The 22637-nt window shown below is 67.0% G+C and overlaps 1 protein-coding gene across 3 annotated transcripts in view; it reads right to left on the bottom strand.

Moving 5' to 3' along the window:
- The window catches only part of SHANK2 (SH3 and multiple ankyrin repeat domains 2), a 303870-nt gene that overhangs the window by 78937 nt on the left and 202296 nt on the right, over positions 1-22637 (bottom strand). For all 3 annotated transcript variants that reach the window (XM_036220412.1, XM_036220411.1, XM_036220413.1), the window contains 2 exons: positions 20009-20091; positions 18401-18525 (listed from right to left, as the gene is read on the bottom strand). In XM_036220412.1, coding sequence (XP_036076305.1) covers positions 18401-18525; positions 20009-20091 — 208 coding nt within the window. The remainder of the gene's footprint in view (positions 1-18400; positions 18526-20008; positions 20092-22637) is intronic.

The following is a 22637-nucleotide window of genomic DNA, read 5'->3' on the forward strand; positions in this document are numbered from 1 at the left end:
AGAAATTAAAAAATAAGGTAGTGTTGATTTGGAAGGCAATTGGGAGAGACAGGGAGAGTCGGTGGGGAATGTTGGGGAGAGGCCTGGGGTCCCCAGACCCGGGTTTCGGCAGGACGGGGCAACGACGGGAGAATCCGGGCATCGAAGAACAACGCCTGTAGCCGATTCAGACGGTTGAGTATGTAAAAGCTCGTGAGCCCGTGATGACAGGTCAGACAGAGACAGAGACCCTCCCCCCCACCCCCGACTCAGCCACAGGAAGCCCCCGCTCTGCACCCCAGGGGAGACAGAGGGGGCGCCAGCTCCCGACAGAGCAGCTCGGTCAGGAAACAACGAAGCGTTCCTTTTGCTCGCTAAGGCTGGCGGTTTCCTCCGATAACGGGACAGTCTGCGCGACTGAAGAATCCCCGCTCGCGGTCACGAAGGGACGTCACGGTTGGGGGATCGCGCGTGTGCCAGCCACCGATGAGCTGGCTCACTGGCGAGCTCGTCGCGTCACCAATGATAAAGTCGTCGGTGCTGGCACAGTGCACTCTGGGAGAGGGACCTGGGGGAAGGCCGCTGGGGGGTCAGCAGCACCCCGGGAGGGAGAGCCACGCCCCGCGCCTCCTGCCGAGGAGGTACAGAGCACGCAGAAGCCCGTGCCGCTGGGCGGGGCGTAACGGGGCGGCCGGCCTCACCTCCGTTTGCGAGGGAGACTCCAGGACGGCTCAGGGCCGCCGCACGCGGGCGGATGGGTGCATCTGGGGTTCGGGCAGTCTGCGGCCAACAGACCCCAGGCGGGAAAGAGAGGGCAGATGGGCAGATTGAAAGGGACGTGGGGACAGATCTACCAAGGGCCGTGCCGAGTCCTGAGCCAAAGCCACCGCCACGGAGGGCGTTTTTGAGACAATGGAAGGGACCTTCTGGGAACATGGGGACGGAGGGTTTCACAGGCCACCGAGGCGCCCCCACGAAAGCGGGGGTGGCGCTGGCTCTGGTGAGAAGCTGAGAAATTGGAGAAACTTGGAGGGAGGTGCTTGGGATTCGCTGAGGGAAAAGAAGGAAAGAGAGAGACGGATGGATGACAGTGATTTGTCGGATTCCACACCGAAAGCACAGGCGACAACGGAAAACCAGACGGACTGGACGGCGTCCAAATGAAGGGCTCTGCGCGAAGGGCGCCGCGGGCTGAGCGCGGGGGGCTGGCGGGGCGGGAGGGGGCGCTCGCGAACCGCGCGTCCGATGAGGTGCCGCTGCCCAGAACCCAACCCGAGCTCCTGCAAACCGAAACAGCAAACCAGTAACTCCATCGAAACGCGGGCAGAGGGCTGGGGCAGACGTCGCTCCGACGTGGACACACGGGTGCCCTCCAAACACGTGAGAAGATGCGCCACGTCGCCAGTCATCACGCGGGGTAACCCGGCAACGAGACGGCGCCTCGCGCCCGTCACGGCGGCGGCCACGGGAAGGACAGAACCGAGCGTGGGGACGACGGGCCGGCTGGGCCCTCGCGCCCTGCGGGCGGACACGGGGCGGGGGTCCTCGAGACACGGGACGCGGGATTACCAGACGGCCCCGCAACCCCACTGCCGGGGACGTGGCCGAAATCCTTGGGAGATGTGCGCGCCCACGTTCACAGCGGCGTCCGTCACAGCGGCCCGAGGAGGGAAGCAGCCCCGAGCGTCCACCGACGGACGACAGACGAGCGAGACGCGGTCCACGCAGAACACGGACCACGATCCGGCCTTAAAGAGCAGGGCAGTTCCGACGCCTGCCATGTGGACGCACCCCGAGGACGTCATCATGCTGAGGGAAAAGAGCCGGACGCGGAGGGCCAGACGCGGTGTGGTCCCACTCAGGTGGGGACCCAGAGGAGTCAGAGCCACACAGACAGGAAGTGGGGGCCGGGGCCGCCGGGGGGGGCAGGGAGTGAGGGTGTCATGGGGACAGGGTGGCAGCTGGGAAGATGGAGAGTCCTGGAGATGGTGGTGGCGAAGGCTGCACAGCCGTGTGACTGTGCCTAACGCCACCGAGCTGTGTGCGGAAAAACAGTAAGATGAGAAAATTCTGCTCTGTGTCTGTTACCACAGTTAGAGAGAATTAAAAACGTAGTGACGTGTTTGGAGAGGGAGGGGACAGACGGAGAAACGCAGGCTGTGATTCTCGAAGGCTGGCTCTCCACGCGAAGGCTGGCTCGTCCCTGCTTTGCTCACGAAGCCCCGCGAATCCCCACCGCTCGGGGACCTTACCGAAAGGCCCTGGAGCGTCATCTGCCACCCCCAGAGGTTCGGGAACCCACAGAGCCCTTCCCTGGTCCAGGCGGGGCACTCACTGCCCTGAGCCCTCTTTCCTGAGCCCTCCCCTCGTCTTCCAGGCTTCAGCCCAAATCTGGGGGGCCCCTTCCTGACCTCCCAGTGGACAGAGCCCTGTGCCCCAGCCGGGAGTGGCCAGTGCAGGGCCAGCTGCGGTGTGAAAGGCACACGGCCAGGGAACTCCCACGGTGGCCGCCTCCGACGACCCGGCTAGGACCAGGTTCTACACGGGACTCGCCGCTCGGTCACTGACCCGACACCCACCGACGAGGACACCGGTGCTCCGGGCCGTCCCTGCCGAGCCGGGTCCGAGGCCAGCCGGCCGGGCGCGCCCCCCCCAGATGCTGCCCCCGTTCACTGGAGGACAGACGCACCGGGCACCCGGGACGCGGGGCGAGCGCTCGCCCTGCTGGGCGCGGCTACCGTGGGGCCCGGGCGGCCTGCTTCGCTCCGTCCGCTCTGGGTCTCTGGCGTCGTGGTGACGGCCAGCACGGGAGGCGGGGCCACGTCCTAGGAGAACCTTGACTTCCGGCTGCTACGGACCGAACATTTGCGGCCCCCAAATGCTCGTGATGAAACCCTCACCTTCAGCGTGGCGGTGTGGCGGTGTGGCCTCTGGTGCTGACAGGGTCAGGCGGAGGGGCCCCTGGGATGGGGCGAGTGCCCCGATAAGTGAGGCCCCAGAGCTCCCGCACCCCTCTGCCAGGCGAGGGCTGCCCAAGGCTGGGGCCTGGGCCCTGCCTGGGCAGCTTGGCAGTGTGATGGAGCCGGGGGCCACTGCAGGCGGGGTGGGGGGCAGGGGCACATGCCTGGGTCACACTCACACTGTGGTCTCTGTAGAGAAATGGCCTCTGGGCTACGCCTCGCCCACCTCGACAGGCCGGCCGCCTCCCCCCCCCCCACCCCATGCATGCACAGAGCTGCCCCCGGGACGGAGGTCAGGGTCAAGGTCGGGCGGGGTCCAGGACGGGCCTCCCTGTATCCTGTCCACAGAAGACTCTTGAGGCTGGACTCTGGAGGCCTGTGTGAGCCACGTGACCTCCGACAGTGCCTTCATCTGTTAAACGGGGACAAGGACGCACCCCTGAGGGTGGGAGTGACCAGCATCAGCACCGCGACCTCTCAGGACACAGAGGGACGGCACGGTGGCTGAGGTCGGACCGTTTCCTGGGAGCGGCTGGGGCGAAGGTCGCAGGGGTCTGGACCCCAGGAGGGGAAGGTGGAAGGACAGGGGCTGGGTGGGGGCGTCGCTGGTCACCAGCGTCCCTCGGGCGGCCACATCGCAGGCTTGTCCAGTTCGCCGTCAGGGTCCCTTTTAAAGGGAAGCAGACGAGCCCCGGTCTTCTCGCCCGGCGCCGGCGGCAAACCGTGCCGAGCGGCGGCTGCCGATCAGGCTTCCGGGCTGAGAGCATCGCGGGCCTCGCGCCTCTGGCTCCCCACCCGCTTCGCGCTGAAGTCCCTGACTGCAGGGCTGCGTCGAGGTGGCCGCGGTGGAGACCCCGAGCAAACACAGCGCCGAGCGCATGACAAAGGGGCCCCGAGCGGTAACTCCAGAGGTCGGCGACACCCCGATCGTCACACCCGACCCACTTGCGAAGCGGCGGTTGTGTTAGGTTTGCGGCGACGGCAGCTCCGCGCCTCTAACTGCAGCTGAGGTGACGCCGAGAAGCGTCCCCCGGCAGCCGCGTGGCCTGAAGGCGGCTAAGAACGACGCGGCCCTGGGAGAGGCCGGGGGGCGGGGGAGTTGGGGGCACGTGGGGGGCACGGCGGCGGCACGCAACAGCACATGTTTTTAAAAAGGCTCGTTCCGAAGAGCCGGCCCCGCTTCCACGCGCCCCGCAGCCAGCCCCCCTGCCAGGGCGGCCCCTGTGACTGGGGCTCTCCACGGCGCGCGCGGGGCGCGGGGAGAGGGAGAGGGGAGAGGGGCGAGGGGCGCGGGGCGCGGGGCGAGGGGCGCGGGGCGCACGCGGTTCTCTGCGCCCGTAGAGGAAGCTCACGTGCGTCATCGCGGGCGGCGACGAGCGCGGGCGTCACTTGGGGACGCGTCTGGAGGTCGCCGTCCGCAGTCTCCCCATTTTTCGCCTCCGCGCAGTTTTCCTTCGTGCGGCGAGGACTGACTGCTGCGTGCCCGGGGCCTTCTGTGGCCGGCGAGCACGAAGGACGGCGGCTTGGCCTCCTTGGCGCTCAGGGCCCAGTGCGGGGAGGCCCGGCGGGCGACGGCATGCGTGAACGGACGGGGGCCGGGGGGGGGGCGGGGACGGGAGAGGGGGACAGCGGGCGGCCGGGGACAGGGGCAGCCTGCGGGTGTGTGCAGCCCCCCTGCCCCCACGGGCCATGAGGAAAGAGTCCCACCCCTCCTCCGCTGCCTGCGCCCGCAGAGGCCGCGCCTGTTGCCTGGCGGCGCGTCCCCTGTGGAGACAGGCCGGGGCACGCGGCTCTTCCGCGCTCCGAGTCTGGGTGACCTGAGGCCCACGTGCAGTGGGCGCAGTCCACCTCCTTCAGAGCTGAAAGCTCAGGCTGTGTGACTCGCCCGAAGTTTGACTGCACAGCCTTATTTTTCAAAGAAGTTTAAAAAATTAAAAGAAATTCGAATGACGGCGACGACGCACAAAACTCACCGTTTACCCGTCTCGAGGGTACGGCTCGGCGGCTCTAAACACTCGCTTCGCTGTGCAGCCGTGGCTGTCACCATCTCCGGGGCTTCCTCATCGTCCTGACCGACACTCTGCCCCCACTAGACGCTCGCGGCCCCGCCGCCCGCCCCGGCCCCACTGCCCACTTCCGGTCTCCGCGACCCCGACTCTCTGGGGACCCCCCGTGAGTGGGACGCCCCCCCGGCGCTCTTTCCCTTCCGCTCCAACTTTGCACTCCCGGCGCCTGTCCCTCTGACCCCTCCGACCCCAGCCCTGACCCCAGGGGCGCGGCGAGGGCCGAGGGGACCCCCAGCCCAGGGCGGGGCCGGCGGCCACTCCTGCGGGTCGGCGCCCCTTCCCGCCGCAACTGGCAGAGGCGGCTGGTCTCGGAAGCTGCGCCTTCCCGGGGCTTTCCCCAGAGACAGGCTTCGCCGTCTCAGCCGAGCCGGGGAGGGGACGCACCGGGACCCACGCCCACGCCTGCTGGCCGGGCCTCCCCCGTCGCCGAGTGCCAGGTGGCTGGGGTCACCCAACCGATCCCCTGTGGTGGGCAGCTGCCCGCCAGACAGCCGTCCACACCTCGGGCCAACACCTGCACCGGCCCCTCGGTGACAGTCGAGGAAGAGGCGGCTGTTCAGCGTGACCCGACCCGGCGGGGAGCGCGGGGGGGCACGCAGCTGATCAGAGGTCGCAGCAAGAGCACCTCGGCGGGTGGACCAGCTCCGTGCTGCCGGGCCCCGGAGTTCCGGAGCTCGGGCCAGGGCCGGGGCAGACGGGGCGGGGACGGGGCTGGCCCTAGGGGAGCCCCGCCAGACATGGGAGTGGGGGCCGTCGCCGCCGACCCCACGGCGGTGCTCCCAGGGCTGGACTGCACCGGGCCCCCACTGTCACCCCGCGCTCAGTCACCAACAGGTCCTGGCCCCGCCCCCCAGCAGGAAGAGGCCACGGAGCCCTCCGGGGCCCAGAGCCAGGCAGCCGGGAGCCCCGCCGGCCCGCGGGGCCACCTTCTCTGCCCTGGGAGGAGGACACACCGTGTCCGAGAGCCACAGACCCAGAGCCAGACGTGGGCCCGGGTCCTGCCCCATCCCCCCCTCAAGGTCATCATACTCGCCCAGACTCGATGTGCAGAGGGCCACCCCGGCCGCCCGCCCCATGGGGCTGGTGCGGGCACCAGGAGGTCCGGGCACGCAGCAGGCGCCCCGCAAAGGCAGAGGGGTATCGGCGTTGCTCCCGCACCGTGCAGCCCCACGCAGCATGCACGCGGGCGGCTAGCCGCCGAGACGGTAGCGGCTCTGGAGTCCCGTGCGGCCCCGCCTCCCTAAACCTACGGCCAGTGTGAGTGACTGAGCCTCAGGCCGGAACACTGTCCCCACTGGCAGGAAAGGACGAGTCCGTCGGGCCGTCCCAGACACGCCCTCCCCCGCCCGGCCCGTCAGAGGCCCTGGGAGCCATCCCCCAAGTTCCCCCTATGGACTGAACGTGTGTGATCCCCCAAACTCTTACGTCGAAGCTCCATCCCCCAGTGTGAGGGCGTGAGGCGGCAGGGCCTTTGGGAGGTGCCGAGGCGGAGATGTGGTCACGAGGGTGGGACCCCACGCTGGAGCAGGGTCCTGATAAGCAGAGGCGGAGACCAGAGCCTGTCCCGTGTGAGGGCCCAGGGAGGAGGCCCCGTCCCAGGGCGAGGGCCCTGCCAGACCGGGCCATGCTGGCACCCTGCTCTCAGACGTCCGGCCCCCAGACAGCGAGATTAACGCCCCGCCCCCCATCCACGGGAATTAGTTGTAGCAGCCCGAGCGGACCGAGGCTCACGCTCATCGCAAGCTGGGCCCCACGCCCAGACGCCCAGTCCGACTCCCCCCACCTCAAACCCAGCGGTGTGACCACGGCTCACCTGTCCCAGCACGTGTGGCCCCCACCTGTCCCCCGGCTCCTGTGTGCACCCCTGAGGGAGCGAACCCTGGGTGAGGGGCCGTGCTTGGGCACGCCGAGTGCGGGCTGTGGGGACCGTGGGTGCCTCTAATTGCTCTTTGGGAAGAAGGGCCAGGTCTGGGCCACGTTTTCCTGGCTACTCGCTAGCCCGAGGCCTGGCCCCACGGAGCGGCTGTGCCGATGAGGTCTGCAGCACACGCACGCCCAGACCCCACGTGGTCCAGCCCGTGCCCGGGAACCAGGGAGGCAGCACGGGGGGGCCCCGGGCTGCGCTGCGCCTTCTCCGGCTCCAATGAGGGTCCGGCCTGGCCGCGCCTGACGGCAGCCCGGGACGCGGTGGACGTGGTGTGTGCGTGCACACCCCCCGCGTCTCTCCAGGCCTGGCCTCCGCCCCTGCCCACCCTCCCCCCACGCCTCGGCTCCTCGGGCCCCATCCCGCCCTTCCCCTTGGGCTCCGCACCACCAGAGACATCGAAGTGGCGAGGACGCCCCGCTCCGGCAGGTGGGGTGGCGGGTGGGGTGGGCGGCGGGCAGCGGGTGGGACACCGCGAATCCCCTCGTCAGCGGACTGACTCGGGTAAAGTGAATGAACGAATGATGAAGGAGTGAATGAATGAAGGGCAGGGTGCCAGCTGGAAGACGGCCTGACTGCACGGGTCACTGAGAGCGAGCGCTCCGCCCGGCGCTCCGCCGCCTTCTGTTCCGCTCCGAGGCGGCCACTACGGGCTGGACGAAAGGCCTGCTGTGGCACGTCAAACCTGGCCCCCGAGTGGCCCAGGAGCCGGGACGCTGGTGACGGCTCCGTCTGCATCGGCCGCAGCCCGGGGGCTTCTAGGGACAGAGGCAGCAAGGGAAGGGCCGAGGGACTTTGCACAGGGCCGCATGGCCGCACGACCCTGCCGGCCGGGGCACCGGACACGGCTGAGGCGGAGCGTGGAGGTCGTGGCCCCTGTGCCCCGGCTGTCACAGGGTCTGCACCCCTGGGCCCAGGGCAGTGGGAGAACCTGTGTGACCCCAGGGAACCCGAGCCCGGCGCGGGGCCGAAGGGGCCCACGAGGGCACGGGCGCCGCCCTGCGCGGCGAGGCCGGAGCGGCTATGTGCCGCACCCGCCGGCCCATGCCTCCCCCTCCTTCCCACGCCTGAAACGCGGCCTCCCGCGGGGACCCAGCCCGCCCCCACTCTCGGTCCTCGTGGCCAAGGCGGCCGACCTAGCCCGGCGCCTCCGGGAGGGCACGCGACCCGGCCGGGCCAGGCGGCACCTTGCATGGGTCTCACCGGGCACTGGCTCAGGGACGGGCATGTGGCCCACGGCAGGCCAGGGAGAGGCCCTCCTCCCGCCTGGGGCTCCTCCGCTGCCGGGAACGGCCCGGAGCCGAGGCAGGCCTGTCTCCACCGCCTTCGTGGGGAGAAGCCACTCGAGACCGGAGCCGACACGGAGGAAACCCGCGATGGCAGAGGGCGTGAGGTCCTGGGGACGTCGCCGAGCTGCTGGGTCCAGCCGGGCCTGAGCTGCATGTGTCTGGGAGTTTCAGTTACTCAAACCAATAAATCTCCCCGTTCGAAACGAGTTCTGCTGTACAGAGAGTTCTGGAATAATAGCTGGGGCGATAGGGCACCCTTACTTCACTTCTGTCCTTAACCAACTCCGTGATGCCGAAACACCCTGCTCCCCTCACCTCCTCCAGGAAGCCCCCCAGGGGTCCTCTAGTTGGTTATGGCCTCTACCTTCCAGAGAGTCTCAGCCTGCGCAGCCAGCACCTCTGCTTAAGCCCCAGAGCTTCCCGCTGGCCCTCGGGGCTGGGCGCCGGGACCGCCTTGCAGACACATGGCAGGGGGCGCCGCGGCCCTCGGGTCCAAGCTCTGGGTTCGAGTCCCAGCCCCACTGAGAAGTGTGAGAGCCTGGGTGAGCCACGCGGTCCTTCTGCGCCTCAGCTTCCCCGTCGACGAAGCGGGAATGCCGACAGAGCCGAGCTCCGGTGCCAGCCGCAGGGTGCAACGAGGCGTCCACACGAGGCGACCTGCCCAGCGTCCAGCACGCGCTGCCCACCGGCGAGGAGCCACCCCGTCCGTGACCGTGACACTGACTCTCACAGCAGACCCACGTTCAGGCCGATCCGCCATGAACCCGGTGCCTGGCGAACGTCGCTGCTGGACGCCATGCGGGCCCTCCCTGCTCTGCTCCCTCGTGGGCGTCGCGCCCGCCGGAGGGACCCTGCTGGGCCCCTTCCTCCTGCCTCCGGCCCTCTTGGCAGGTGACCCTCCAGGGACCTCTGAGACGAGCACCCGCCAAGGACAGGCGCACGCACACACACACACACACACGCACACACGTGCACACGCACACGTGCACGCACGCACACACACGCACGCACACGTGCATGCACGCACACGCACACTCCTGCCCTGAGGCTCGGCGCTGTCCTGCGTCTCTGTCCCTCCGTCATTTAGCAGGTGCCCAGCACGTGCCTGTCGTGCTGGCCCCTTATCTCGTGGGGCTTTCAGGAGCGATTTCCCCATGGACGGACCACGGAGGGTGAGGCGGGCTACCCCAGCGAGGGGGGGGAGAGCACTGTGGGCAGGTGCCCGGGGGTAGGAGGAGGTGGGGCACGTTGGGGAGACCATGGAGAGGGGGCCGCGGTCGAGGCCCGTGAGTCTCCTCCCAGGCTGGGCGAGTGCCACCTCCCCCACCCGTCCAGTCCAAATAACCAGCTCCTCCGTCCGTCCGCAGCCCCAAGTCCCAACGAGGCCTACGGGCCCCCTTCCCTCACCCAGCTCCGTCTTTGGAGGGCAGGGCTGGCCTCTGCTCCTCTCCATGACGCCCGGCCGCGCCCACAGAGCACGGAGCGCAAAGGAGGTGCACCGAAAAGCTTGTTAAAGGAAACTGAAGACTCCGGATAAAGGGAAGTGGGAAATTTGCTGGCGGTGGCTGGTCTCACGGCACCAAAGGAAGGGGGCCACTCTCGGAACACCACAGACAGCGCAGTGGCCGCCCTGCCCCCTTCCCCACCCCCCTCGCTTCGGCTCGACTTACTGTTGGCACACGCGCCCCCTAACTCCCAGGACTGACGAACTCCATCAATTAAAGGCTCCTGCAGGAGGTTTGGCACAAGGCCTTCCTTCGGTTCGTTCGCCAACCCGACCGCGTGTGTCGCGAAACTCCCCACAGAAGGGCACTGGAGACAGAGACGAGCCAACGCTAACGAGAGCCTGCCGCGCGCGCTGGGCGGTGGGCGAGTGGGAGGATGGGGGGAGGCGGGGAGGCACGGCGGCTCTTTTCAGGGTGAGCACAGGTGCCTCAGAGACACCTGAGCCCGCAGCTTCCGGTGTGGGCATCTCAGCTCCCCGCGGGCCCCGCAGACCTCTCCCTGTGTGGACTGGGGCTGGAGAAGACAGTTTCGCGATTACGTCTCGATGAGTCAGGACCTACTCGGGGCTCCTGGGGAACCCAAGCTTTGGAGTCAGCCCGGATTCAGACGCCGGCGGGGCCCCGGCAAGCTAGCCGATCTCTTAGCATCGTCACCTGCAAAATGGGCACGAAACACCACGTACGCACGACCGCCCATCACTGAACACACGTTTGGGGGCCTCCGTCCTGCAGCGGGCCCTATTTTGAGCACCGGACACACAGCAGGAACCCGATCAGCAAACTGTCCAGCCTGTTGGAGCAGGCGCGCTCGTGAGGGGGATGGGCTGAGGCACCCACCCGACGCGTGAGGCGATTCTGAGGGTGAAGGAAGCATCCAGCGCGAGTGCAGACAGGGGGTGCCTGAGCAGGCTTCTCGGAGAGGGCCGTGTGAGCCGAGGCCTCGGCAATGCAGTAGAGAGAGGCTCAGAGCACCGGTCGTCACAGACGGCCCTCGCCTCCGCACGGAAGAGATTTCTCCGCTCGGCAGACAAACACGCTCACTGGACAGTGTGCGGCTGCTTCCGGGGAGGCCAAAGGCCCAGGGCACAGGGGTGGGAGGGACAGGCAAGGCGGGAGACGCGCTGGGGCCTCACGCCAGGCTCCACCTCCCAGCTCCCAGGGTCAGCCCCGGAGAGATTCAGCACCACGGACAGTCCCCGCGGCACGGGGGGCTTCAGCACCACGGACAGGCCCAGAGCCCCGCGGAGACTCAGCACCCTGGAGAGGTCCAGCAGCTCCCACCCTGCTGGTCCCTGCCACCGACCTGCAAGCCACACACACACAGCTGACATTCCAGGCCCTCTGTGGCCCAGCCCCGGTCGCCCAGAGCCCCACGACATCCGGCCAGTCCCCAAAACCACCCAGGACATGCCTGACCCCGCGAGCTTCCCGTGGAGGCTCCCCTCCCGGGTTCGGCCTGGAGAAACCCCGCTTCCTCATCGAAGCGTGCACCGCCACCTTGTCTTCCGCAGAGCCCCCTTTCTGGTTTGTCTGGGGCCCTCGCCACGCTCCGCCCTCTGCCCCGGTCCCGGGCTGTGCGCTCCCTACGGGAGTGAGTCCGATTCATGTTCTTTCTCCCCACGGCACACACCAGCGCGTCAGCAGTGAGCGTACCAAGGTGCAGAAGTGACTTGTGCAACTGCTACCAAGTGCTGAGAGCTCACCCTGCCAGGGACCGGGCTACACGTAGCTTCACACACATCTTTATTTACAATTTAAGAAACTGAGGCCAAGAGACGAAGGCGTTTTCTCAAGTTCACACGGTTAAGAAGTGTCAGAGCCTGGATCCAAACCCAGATCACGCCGCACGGCCCGTGCCCTTGACGGAGCTTCCTCTCCATCTCTGTCCGACCCAGCGCACTGCCATCTGCCAGTCCCACTGAGGCTCGGGCACAGCAGACACGGTCCCCTGAAGTGATTCTGAATCTTTTTTTAGCCTAAAATTGAAATCACTGATGCTTCAAATTAGAACCCAAAACGAACGAGCCAAGGCTTCAGACCTGCAAGAGTGAAGCCGCCCGCGTCCACCTTCTCGGTAGGAACTCCTGTTCCCTGTCGGTGTGGAGGACAAGGCGAACCATTCCACAGGCGCAGGGCAGGCGGGGCAGGCGGGGCAGGCGGGGCGGCAGGGCGGGCGGCGTGCAGAGGCTGCGGCTATGTGCGGGGAAGGGTTCCAGCCTTCCCGCTTCCTGGGGGCTCCCCCCGAAGAGTAGCCTCTGTGCACCCCAGGGCTATGAGCCTCGGAGGGCCGGGACTGTGGTGCCAGCCGCTGGCCTCAAGCCCTGGCCTCGTCCGAAGGCGGGTGACAGCAGCAGCTGAGCCCCTCCGCGCTGACTCTCATTCGCTACCAAAGAAATGTTTTTCAACCATCGCTGAGGATTTGGCTGGAAGCTTTAACCTCGGCAAAGGCTGGGCAGGGGGACAGAGAGGCAGGTCAAGACGGTCTTCCCGGGCTGACCCAGGTGCAGGCAGCCCGGCAGGGGAGCTGGACTGGGCAGCTGCCCGGCGGGGCCAGGCTGAGCCACACAGCTCCAGGACAGAAAGCCGCTCGGCCCCGGAGGGCCCAGGAGGGCCCTCGGCCTGCTTGTCTCTGGCGCGAAGCCGGCGACGCTTGCTGACTGGAGTTATCAGCGTCGCTCAGGGCTGAGAACTGCCCGGTCGTCTTAGCTTCCGGCTACCGGAGCTGGGATTCGGTCTTTAGCTTAGTTAGTTAAACACATATTGAACGTGATGTAGACAAGCCGTTGACATTTCTGGGGGCGCGGGGGCTGGGACTGGCCCTGTGAGCCAGCAGGACACGCGCGGAACCTTTTTGCGACATCCCGAGAGGCGAGACAACAGCGTGAGAGCCCGGTGTGGCCGGTCGACTGGCCCAAAGGGGTGCGGGCACGGCGGAAGCCACGGGAGGGCTCTGGCCTCGGCCCCAGGACCTGTCGCCAGAGGACGACATGAGAACCATGAGCAGAATTTCTAAGATTACCTAGAAGCTATGCTCATGCCAAAACAGAACTGAGCGAGGCGGCGAGAGCCCCGGGCGCGGAGGTCCAGGCCAGGCCCGGGGCGGCCTGCCAGGGACGTCCGGGAGTGGGGGCGGGGCAGGCAGGTGCCCGCATTAGCAGACATCCCCTCCCTGGGAGGGGCGTCAGGAAACCCTGCCACTCCAGGCTGGGAGTGGCCCGTGGCCGGTGTGCTCTGCACTTGCTCCGTGCCGGAAACGACAGTGGTTACGATCACCTGACATTATTATAACTTATTCGACACTCACTATCGTTCGTTCGACTGAAGGCCACCGGCTTCCTCTTCTGAGTCAGGCGTCACGCACGATGATGCCGAGGGGGAGGACGCGGGACGGCAGCGCGTGCCCATGGCGCGCGGACGCCCTGCCCAGCGCCGCGGGCCCCGCCTCCGCCTTCCCCTGAGTTCAGACCAGCGCTAACGGCAGCCCGCCTGGTCCATCTCGCTGACTTAATGTTCACGGCCACCCGTTTTGCTGACGGGGACACCGAGACCCAGGAGGCACGGGCCGAGTAATGAGATGACGAGGACAACAAGGGACGCTCTGGACTTCCCCTCCTCCATGTGACATTTGGCTCTGAAGCTGGGGGAGTCTGAAAGTCATGGTTTAGTGAGCATGCGCGAGAGCCTGCGTCTGCTTCTCAAGTCCCGTTCCCAAGCAGCAGCCGAGGAAACACTTTATTAGTTACTCAGGTGGCCTCTGGGGACAACGCCGGGGCGTCCCTCGTAACCATCCTCGCTTCCGTGCAAACCGAGATTATAAAACAGTTCCGGGCCCTCTCTGGTGCAAGTGTTTAATATGAGGAAGAAGTAATTAGCGGACTCGAGCATCAGTTTTCAAGGATGAAGGATACCGCTGTCCATGTTAATTATGAAGGAAAAATCTGTTTGGAGAAATTAACACGAAAACGAGATTGGCCACTTCAGGGCGGGAAAAAAGCAATCACAAAACCACGGGGGACCCCAGCACGGCATCGGGTGGGTGAGTGATGGCCCCAGACGGTAATTGGCGCCCAGGGAGCATTCCAGAAGCAAAGCGCATCGCCCTGGCCGCGGGGACCGAGACACCGCTCACCTGAGAGAGACACCTGTCTTCTCGGGAATCACTGTCTACTTATGAAATTAATACCTGCCAAATACATGTAATGCTGTCGTTCTAGAAAACTCGAGAAACAGAGAAAAGTCTGAAGAAAGGGAAAATAATCCCACACGATCCCGTCACCTCGGGGTTAACGTTTTCTTTCCTCCTTTTTTTCCCTGCCCGTTTTGTGGGGAGGTGGTATAATCTGGATGATGTTGTGCAGATAAGGTGACTCTGCCCTTTTCACCCGACACAAGGCAAACCTTCTCCCTTCGCGTCAGCAACTCGCAAGCATAACGTTTGATGCTTCCTTCCGGGTCCACGACGGAAGCGTGGCTGTCCCTTCAGCGACCCCGCCGCCCCTCCGACGTCTGGGCCGCCCTGCGAGCTCTGCCTGGTGTTCAGGCCACTCCTGCAGGGCGGGTCCCAACCTCGACACTCCTGGCTCTGCTCCAGGGCTCTCGCCACGAGGCTTCACCTCGATCTCCAAAAGGCGTGTGGCCAGTGGCCCTTCTGCCCAGCAGCACGAGCGCTGCCGCTCGTGGCAGCGACGCCCACGACGTAAAGAAAGGCGCTTTCTACGCGAAGGTAAACGCCGCCGTCCGTGCCCGGGCTGGCCCTTTGCCCGTCAGAGTGTCTCTCACGGACCTCCGAGCCCCGGCTCCTCCACCCCCTGCGGCTGGGCCGCGGGCCTCGCCGTGCCCCGTGCCCGTGCCCGCGCGGCGGGGCTGCCGACGTCTGGAGGGGCGGTTGGCGCAGCGCGGTGCCCGGCGGACGCGCCTCGGCCACGGTGCACGAGGACCGGTCGCGCTCGCCCCCCGCTGCGGCCGGCCCTGCCCTCCCGGCGTTCACCGCTTAGCTGTACAACGCGCGATTCCCGAGGTGAGGGGCCGTGGTTTATGAGTGACGCAGGACCCGGAACCGAGGCTCGCAGACGGGCAGCCTGTGGCGGAGAGTCGGCCCGGGAGAGTCGGCCTGGGAGAGTCGCGTGGCGCCCGCCAACCACGGGGCCCGGAAGCCGGGGGGTCGGGCCAGCCCGGCAGCGTCCTGCCGGCCCGCGGGGCCCCGGCAGCGGCGTGAGGCCGACGCCCAAGCTGCCGCCTCGCGGCCCCGGTCCCGGAGGGGCGGGCCGGCCTCCAGGCCGTTTCCGAGAGGCCTGTAGGTGGCCGACGCTCAGCCGCATTTCGCTGGGAGAGGCCGATGTCCCCGAGGACGTCAAAATGACATCCCGACCGCCGCGTCTTCCTAACTGCTCGCTGCCAAACTGTCACCCATGAGCCATTTGCGTCCTCCTTCCGACACGCCGTAAGTGACCTTTCCTGCCCCGTCCTGTGGGGCGAACAGACTTACCCAAGAAACAGCAGCCGTCTCGCCGGCGAGCCCCTCGCTCTGTCAGCGCCGGCCCGAAGGGGTTTCCTGCGGGAACCAGAAGGGCGTGGGCTGCGCCCTTCCCTGCCGGCAGAGCCCTGTCCTCGCACCTGCTCGGCCTGGAGAGGAAAACGTGCCCTGATTCCCCCGCCTGCTTCTGCCCCTGGCTGTCGCTGTCCCCCACGCCCGCCTCTCTGCAAGTCTGGCTCTCTCCTGATGGTGCCCGCCACCCTGCCCGGTCCTAGCGCTCTCTGGGCGGGCCCCGGTGTCGTCGGCCCTCTGGGCGAACCCTCGTCGTCTCCGGAGCCGCCGCGCGCCAACGCCCCCTCCGTGGGGCAGCCGCTTCCCCCCACCTCAGAGAAGAGTGTCTCATGACGACCCAGGAGGTGCACTGAGACCGCCTCTGTCACCAGTCCCCATTCGAAGACGGCCTTTTACGTGAAACTTCAAAGCTACTGCTCGTTTGTGGGCGGAGCGTGGGAGAGGTCAACAAAGGAACAATACCGAAGGACTCAGGCGTCCCAAACGCCAGGGCGGGAGAGAGAGACGCTCCGGAGGGTCGGCGGCCAAGGAAAGCACACGCGACAGGAGCGGGGCGTGACGGGGGCCGAAGCCAGCCGGGGGCCGAGGCCGGGGCACTCTGACGAAGTCCCGGAGGGAGAACGACGCGCTGTAGATGCTAAAGGTTTCGAAGGGCAAACGCTCCCTTAAAACGGGCCCCCCGGCCCCCGAGTTTATGCTGCAGAAGGCGTTTTTAGAGAGAAAACGAAGCTCTGACACGCTTTGAGCTCCCTTCCAATAGCGGAGAGAAAGGGAGGCTGGCCGGGGGAAGGCAGTGGGGACGAGGACCGAGTGCCCACACTTGGGGCGGCCTCCTGCTCGGGACCCCACACCGCACCAAAAGCTCAGCGGCCTGTCGGCGGCAGGGATGGCTCCGACCCAGCACGAGGACGTGCCCGAGACGCACGGGTTGGTTTCAAGCAACCCCTGCGAGGTCAAAGCTTTTCCCTAAAAAACATTTAAAAACCGTCCGTCGGAGAAAGCACTGAGCCGTGAGCTGCGAACGGCGTTTACAGCCCAGTGCGGAATCCGGAGCAAGGACACAGCTCGGCGGAGCAGCTCGGTCTCCCTAATCCAGGCGCCCGACGAGATTCCGAGCCCCACAAGGCAGCCCTGGCAGTGAACCGGGAGGGGCTGAGCTCCACGGGTCCAGCCCCTGCCCCGCCCTGGCGGGGGCCCGCGGCAGGCAGCCTTGGGGTCCTGTGGCCCTCCGCAGGGTCCCGTACATCATAACGCCAACGGAGCCCCGACGCATCTTGGGGCCGGGCATTTGCGGAGTCCTGGGTTTCAGAGGTCACCCAGAGTATAAACTCTATCCCCAAGTGGCAAATGTATTTGCGTATCGGAGGTGAAAAGCATTGTTATAGGAGACGCTTTCAAAACACACGCGCAAGACCTCGGCCCTCCAGGGTCCGGCTTCAATCCGAGCGGGTGGCGTGTGGCCCCCGCCCGGCCCTGGTGTGCCGGGGACATGCCGGCCAGCCCCGAGCAGCCCTGCTCCCCCGGCGAGGGACGGCCCCGCACGCTCGTGGCCGTCCCGCGGTCCTCGTACGGACTAGGGTGTCGGGGAGGCGACCCGAGGAGCCCCGCGACGGGGCGCGTGCTGACGCCTGCAGCCCTCCGTCGTCGCTCCAGACCTACGACGGCTCCCTCAGCCTGCTGGAGTCTCTCTCTCAATCTCTCTCTTTCCCTCACACACACACGCACACACACGCGCGCGCGCACACACACACACACGGGGAGGGGACTTACATCACAACTGCATCCTACAGAAGATGATTCAACCCCATGCTTCTCTTCCTCTCTCTGCATTCTCACGAGGTTACAAACCACGTTAACCCGTGAAGCTGTGGCGGGCTCCAGGCCCCGTCATCCCGGGGCCACGTCCCACAGCTTAGGTGCCCATGAGTGCCAATGTGCTCGTTCCTTTCCAGCCAAGGCTCTGGCTGGCCAGTCATCAAATAAAGTGGGACCCCCCACGACATACCCGGGATGGGCAGAGTGCCCCGTCCCCTGGACCTGGCTCTCTCCCCAGGGCTGCCTCTCCTCCTGGATGCCCAGCGCGCTCACCGTTTTGGGCCACACTGAGGAGACCACGAGCACCATCACAGCTCAGAAAGCACCCTTGGGCGCGTAAGCACGTCGGAGGGAAACGGCTCCAAGCGGCCAGCTCGCCATGGCCCGGGTCTCCTCCTCTACAGAACGGACAAGTGTCTGGCCAGCCCAGCTGGGGGTGGGAACCGGCGCTTGGTCAGCGGGACGCCGTGCGTCCACCCCGCCACCTGCACGTGGGCTTCCAGGGCCGGGGAGACGGGGTCCAGGGGCAGCAGCGAGGAAGGCTCAGCCAGGACACGTGGACACCGCCGGCGAGGGCCGTCTGCGGATCACCTGTCCAGGCTACGACACAGTCTCAGCCTTTCCAGAGAGCAGCACGCGGCTTTGCACGACCAGACCGGAAGGGACGCGGAAGCCGCGCGGGACCCGGACGCCTCGGCCCGGCAGCCCCGGGGGGAGGCTGCGGCACGCGGCACCCACATCCGTGGCTTTCTCAGAGCGGTCCCATGTCACCCTCCTTCAGCCGCCCGCGAAGGCCGGCCTCCGAAGCCCCCGAGTTTCCTAAGGTCCCTCTGGTGCCCTCAACGGCAGCCGCCGCTCTCGCCTGGGCGCCTCGGCCTTGGAAGGGTGCGCCCATGGGCAGGCCAGTCAGTGCGACTTAGAGGTCGCGGGCTCTTAGCCTCCAGCACTCCAGGCCTCGTGCGGGCCAGGGCCACGACCCGTGCCCCGCGTCCTGTGCGGGCCAGGGCCACGACCTGTGCCCTGCGTCCTGTGCGGCGCGGCCAGACCGCCCGCGGCCACGCGGCGACCATACTTTCCTTCTACCTCAAGACCCATGACCAAGGTCCGCGTACCTCTCCCCACTCCAAAGAGCTCCAGCCAAGGCCTCCAAGACGGCCCAACACACACGTCTACCGGCAACGGCATCCAGCAGGTGGAGAGAACCAAGCGGGCGCCCCCGGCCCGGCCCGCCGGCCGTGCGGCCCAGAGCACGGGCCCCACCCGTCCGAGAGCCGGCGCTCTCCCGCAGCAGAAAGGTGTAGACGCCCGGGTCCCTACCTCGATCAGGAAGTCCCCCGTCCTCAGTCCGGCTTGCCAGGCCACCCCGCCTTCATCCACAGACTCCAGGTACTGCAGCGCTGGGAACGCGGGCGTTGGCGTGAACTCCTCGATGGGCGTGTCCGCTGGAAGGCAAGGACGCCTCGTTAGGACCGCGGGGACCCCGGGAGGGGACCTGCGGGGCTCCCGCTGGCAGCGGGCGGGCCTGGCGCCCGCGCCCCAGGTCCGCGCCACCCCGAGCCACGAGGCCCAGTGCATTCCGGAGCCGCCAACACGGGGCAGTGTGGCCTGCCGTGCATGTCTGTATGTACACGCCTGTCATTTTCTTTAAAAGCATCAGTGACTAAACACTTTCGGTTCTAAAAATGGAAAAGTTCCCCCAGAACCACACAGAGAGGAGAAACACCACGCTGAGCCGCTTGCCCAGCGTGCGTCCACGCAGGCCCACGGCCGCGGGTACCCGCTCTGGAGCGCAGACGGGACGCGGCGCTGACCCCGTGGGTGGCTGCGGATCAGGGACCCACTTGTGGGCTGTGTGTGCGGGGAGCCTGGCTCTTGGTGGCCACTCTGCAGCCAGCGTCCCCGGGAGGGCTGGACGCCCCCAACCCCTGCCGCTCAGCACGGCGGCCTGGGCTTCCGGGCCCCACACGGCTGCTGAGTGAAACTCTAGGGCAAGGGGTAGACTTTCCTGGGTGTCGTGAGGGGCTGCAGTGGGAGTGGGGTGGGGGGTGGAGCTGGCCTCGGCGGGGGAGGGGACGGCACCACACAGACAGTCAGGGGCACACACGGGGACAGTCGTCTTTTCTCTCTCTTTCCGGACAGGCTGCTGTGGGGCAGCCCGAGCCTTGGGCAGGGGGGCCGCCACCCCCCCCCCACCGGGCACGGCTGCCCGGCCCCCCGCGGAGCACAGAGGCAACGAGATGAAACTTCCACACGGCTTACCCACACACCCGGTGGACAGATGTCCCTCCTCGTGGGGGAGGCGATGCCATTTTGTTTTCTTTTGAAGGGGAAGGCCCCCAAGTTCTGGGCTGGCGGTGGGCGCAGTGTGTGGGATGCACCCCCGACCCCCCACCAGAGGCCACGTGACATGGGTGCCGCTGCCTCGGGCCACGGCAGGAGGGACCATCTTGCCATGCTTCCTCTGCAAAGTCACCTTAGAGGCAGACGCACGGCTGCCTGCTGCACTTGGAGCAGAAGCCCGTGCCCAGGACAGGGCGGTTTCCAGCCCCCAGAACTCAGGACTGGGCAGTTCTGGGTGCCGGGGAGCGGGGGCTCCGAGGGCAGGCACAGTCGGGCTGAACTGAGCCGCGGAGCAGATGAGACCCCTGGTTACAAAAGGGTGGTGGGGGGTAGGGAGAGAAGCGCTCGCTCTGAGCGACGTTGTGTACAGAAAATTGAAAATGTTCCTAAAGGAAGCCCCAGCGTTTTCCAAGTAAGACAGCATGTAAAGAACACGGTTGTCTAGCAACCAAGTGCCCCCAGGAAAAGGGCTGCTGCCGGAGCCGGGGCGCGTCTTCCACACAGGCGTGCACACACACACTCACACGCACACACACGCGCGCACACACATGTGCGTGCGGCCGGGCGGGGGGCGGCTGTGCTTACCTTTCGCCCCTCGCAGGACAAACCCGAAGCCCTCATTGTCGTCCTTCTGCAGGACCACCGTCTTCTCCTCGATGATGCAGTCACTGTAGAGAGAGTTCCGGGGACAGCGACCATTATTGTGACCCGTCATCATGACCGTGGCGGCTCCTCCGCCGGGGACACTCATCATCGTACCCGTCAGTCCCCCGGCTCGCGGGCTCCAGGCAGCGAGGCGGCAGCCGAGCGGCGCAGGGGCAGGGTGCAGGAGGAGCGAGGCGGCTGGGGGGGGCCGGCTGACGGGAGGGGCGGGCACGGCACCACGGGGCTCGCAGGGGGGCAGGCGGAGGCAGCGCGGCAGCCAGCTGGAGGAAGGAGTCACACATGGTGGGGAGGCCGGGCGGTGGCTGGGCTGGGTGGCCGGCTCCAGGCACGGGGAAGCAGGGCCCGCGGCGGCCGCGGGAAGGAGCCGGGCAGCTGGGCCGGGGGCGCCTTCCAGGAGCGAATGAAAGCAGCCCGAGGAGAAATGAGGCAGCAGTTTTTTTGTTGTTTTTTTTTCTTCTTTTTCTTCTTCTTGAAAGGGTTTTAGAAAAACCAAATCCTATCTGCTCCCTGCATGAGCCGGCACCGGGAAACGTGGGGACCCCTCCCTCTCCGTCCGAGGGAGCGTGGTGCCCCCACAGCCAGCCACGTCACCCCGCGTAGAGCAGCCGCAGGCTGGTGGAGGGGGCGGCCGGGAGCGTGCCGGGCGCAGGGGGGGAGGGGCGGGGGGCGGTTCTAGCAGGAGGCAGGTCACTCGGTGACACCCCAGCCACCGGCCACGCGGCCTCCTTCCGGGGATGGTGAGTCGTGGGGCCGGGCTTCCCCCCTCGAGAGATGATCTAAAGCTACATTGCCGGCCTCTTGGCACAGCCTTTTTTTTTTAAAAAAAAATAAAAAAGGAAAAAAACCCAAAGGTCCAACTTCGCATCAGCTGCTGGAGCCTGCTGCCGTTTCCGGGAGGGGCGCCTCGTGGCACCGGGGACAAGGGACAGGGGTGGGCTCCGCAGCAGGCCTGCTGCAAGACCCTGGCTAAACTGTGGCCACCCCCCAGCGTGGGGGGCTGTGTCCCCTAGGATTCTGCTGCCCCGGAACCAGTCAGGGGCTGCGGCTGGAGGCAAGTGGAGGGGGGAGGGCAGAGGCACTGTGGACAGGCTTTCTGCAGGGCCCGAAGCGGCTGGCGTTGGGGCCTGGGTGCGAGCAGAAGGGACCCCGCCTGGAAGGGCTCCCAGGGCAGGGCTGCGTGTGCCCTGGGAAGCCCAGCAGGCGCGTCTCAGAGGGGGAGGCCCAGGGGGCAGAGGGCTAGCAGCAGGAGCAACGTGCTGACGGGCTCCAAGGCCCCACCACAGAAGGTTGGGTCGCCCAGCACTGGACCTGCCGCCCGCAGGGAGCACACAGCCCCGGCGTCCGGTCCCCTGGGAGCAGCAGGGCCAGGCCAGATCGGGGATCCCGGCGGGAGGAGGGGCAGGGGCGCCTGGACAAGGTGATGGGGAGCTTCCCGTTGGACAGGTGAGGCCAGGGACACAGCTGGGGCGCAGAAATGTGTCCTGACTCTCCCTTGAGCCAGGGCTGCTCTGCCTCCCAGCCCAGAGGGGCCACACACCCTGACGCCTGGCAGACCGCGCAATCCAGGGGGCCCGGTGCAGAGCCGCCTGACGACTTGGGAGCGGTGTTCAGTCCCTGGGCACTTGCTCTGCCTCCAGCAGGGAGCCCCGGCTCAGGGAGCTCGGCCATTCCCAGAGCCCCTTGGCTTAGAGCCCCCCACAGCCCAACAGACGCAGCCAGGCGTCCAGGGCCCGGGGAGGCTGCGGGCAGGGTCGCGGCTGGCCCGCCCGACGTCTGCTAAGTGATGTGCTCTCTGAACCTTAGTTTCTCTTCTCGTTACAGGGTGATGAGGTGATAACAAGCCCCAGGCCTCCCGAGGTCCCTGCGAGGTCAGATGGGCTGACACTCAGGATGGTGCGGTGGACGGGGGAGCCCCGGGGCGCCATCCCGTTAACCGCCATCACGAACCGCGGCCGCCTGGCGGTTAGCCAGCCCGGAACCACAGGAGTGGGGGCGGGAAGGGCCTGGGAGGGGCAGGGCTCCCCACCTTTCCGTCTCCTTGGCCTCCCAACTGGAACGCAGACAGGAGCGGCCCTCCCACCAGCACCCTCTGAACCTCGACAGGGTGGGGGTGCACCCTGCCCCCGCGGCTCGCTCAGTGCCTGGCAGGACCAAACCCCACGACTCGCCCCTACGCCACCTCCAGCGCAAGGCTCTCCCGGCCAGCGACCCACGGCCCTTTGCTCCCGCACTTCTCTGGGCGTGAGCGGCCCCCAAAGCCCCAGAGACGGGAAGCCTGCCAGGCGGGGCTGGAGCCTGTTCTCCCTGGGGACACGTGTGGCCCCAGCCCCCGCCTCTCCTGGCACCTAGGTGCACCTGTCCTGTGGCCAGGCACGCGGGCCCTGCAGGGCAGAAAGCCACCCGGCACACCACGGGCTCTGCGTGCCACACGATGACCCACACGTGTCCTGCTGGCTGGCCCCCCACTGCTTGCTAGGGACAGTGCAGCTGGCCCGACACTTGCTGGCTCCCTCCATGCTGACCGACAGGGGTGGGGCCTTCTGCCCTG

The sequence above is a fragment of the Rousettus aegyptiacus genome, unplaced genomic scaffold, assembly GCF_014176215.1.
Source record: "Rousettus aegyptiacus isolate mRouAeg1 unplaced genomic scaffold, mRouAeg1.p scaffold_m13_p_5, whole genome shotgun sequence".
NCBI lineage: Eukaryota > Metazoa > Chordata > Mammalia > Chiroptera > Pteropodidae > Rousettus > Rousettus aegyptiacus.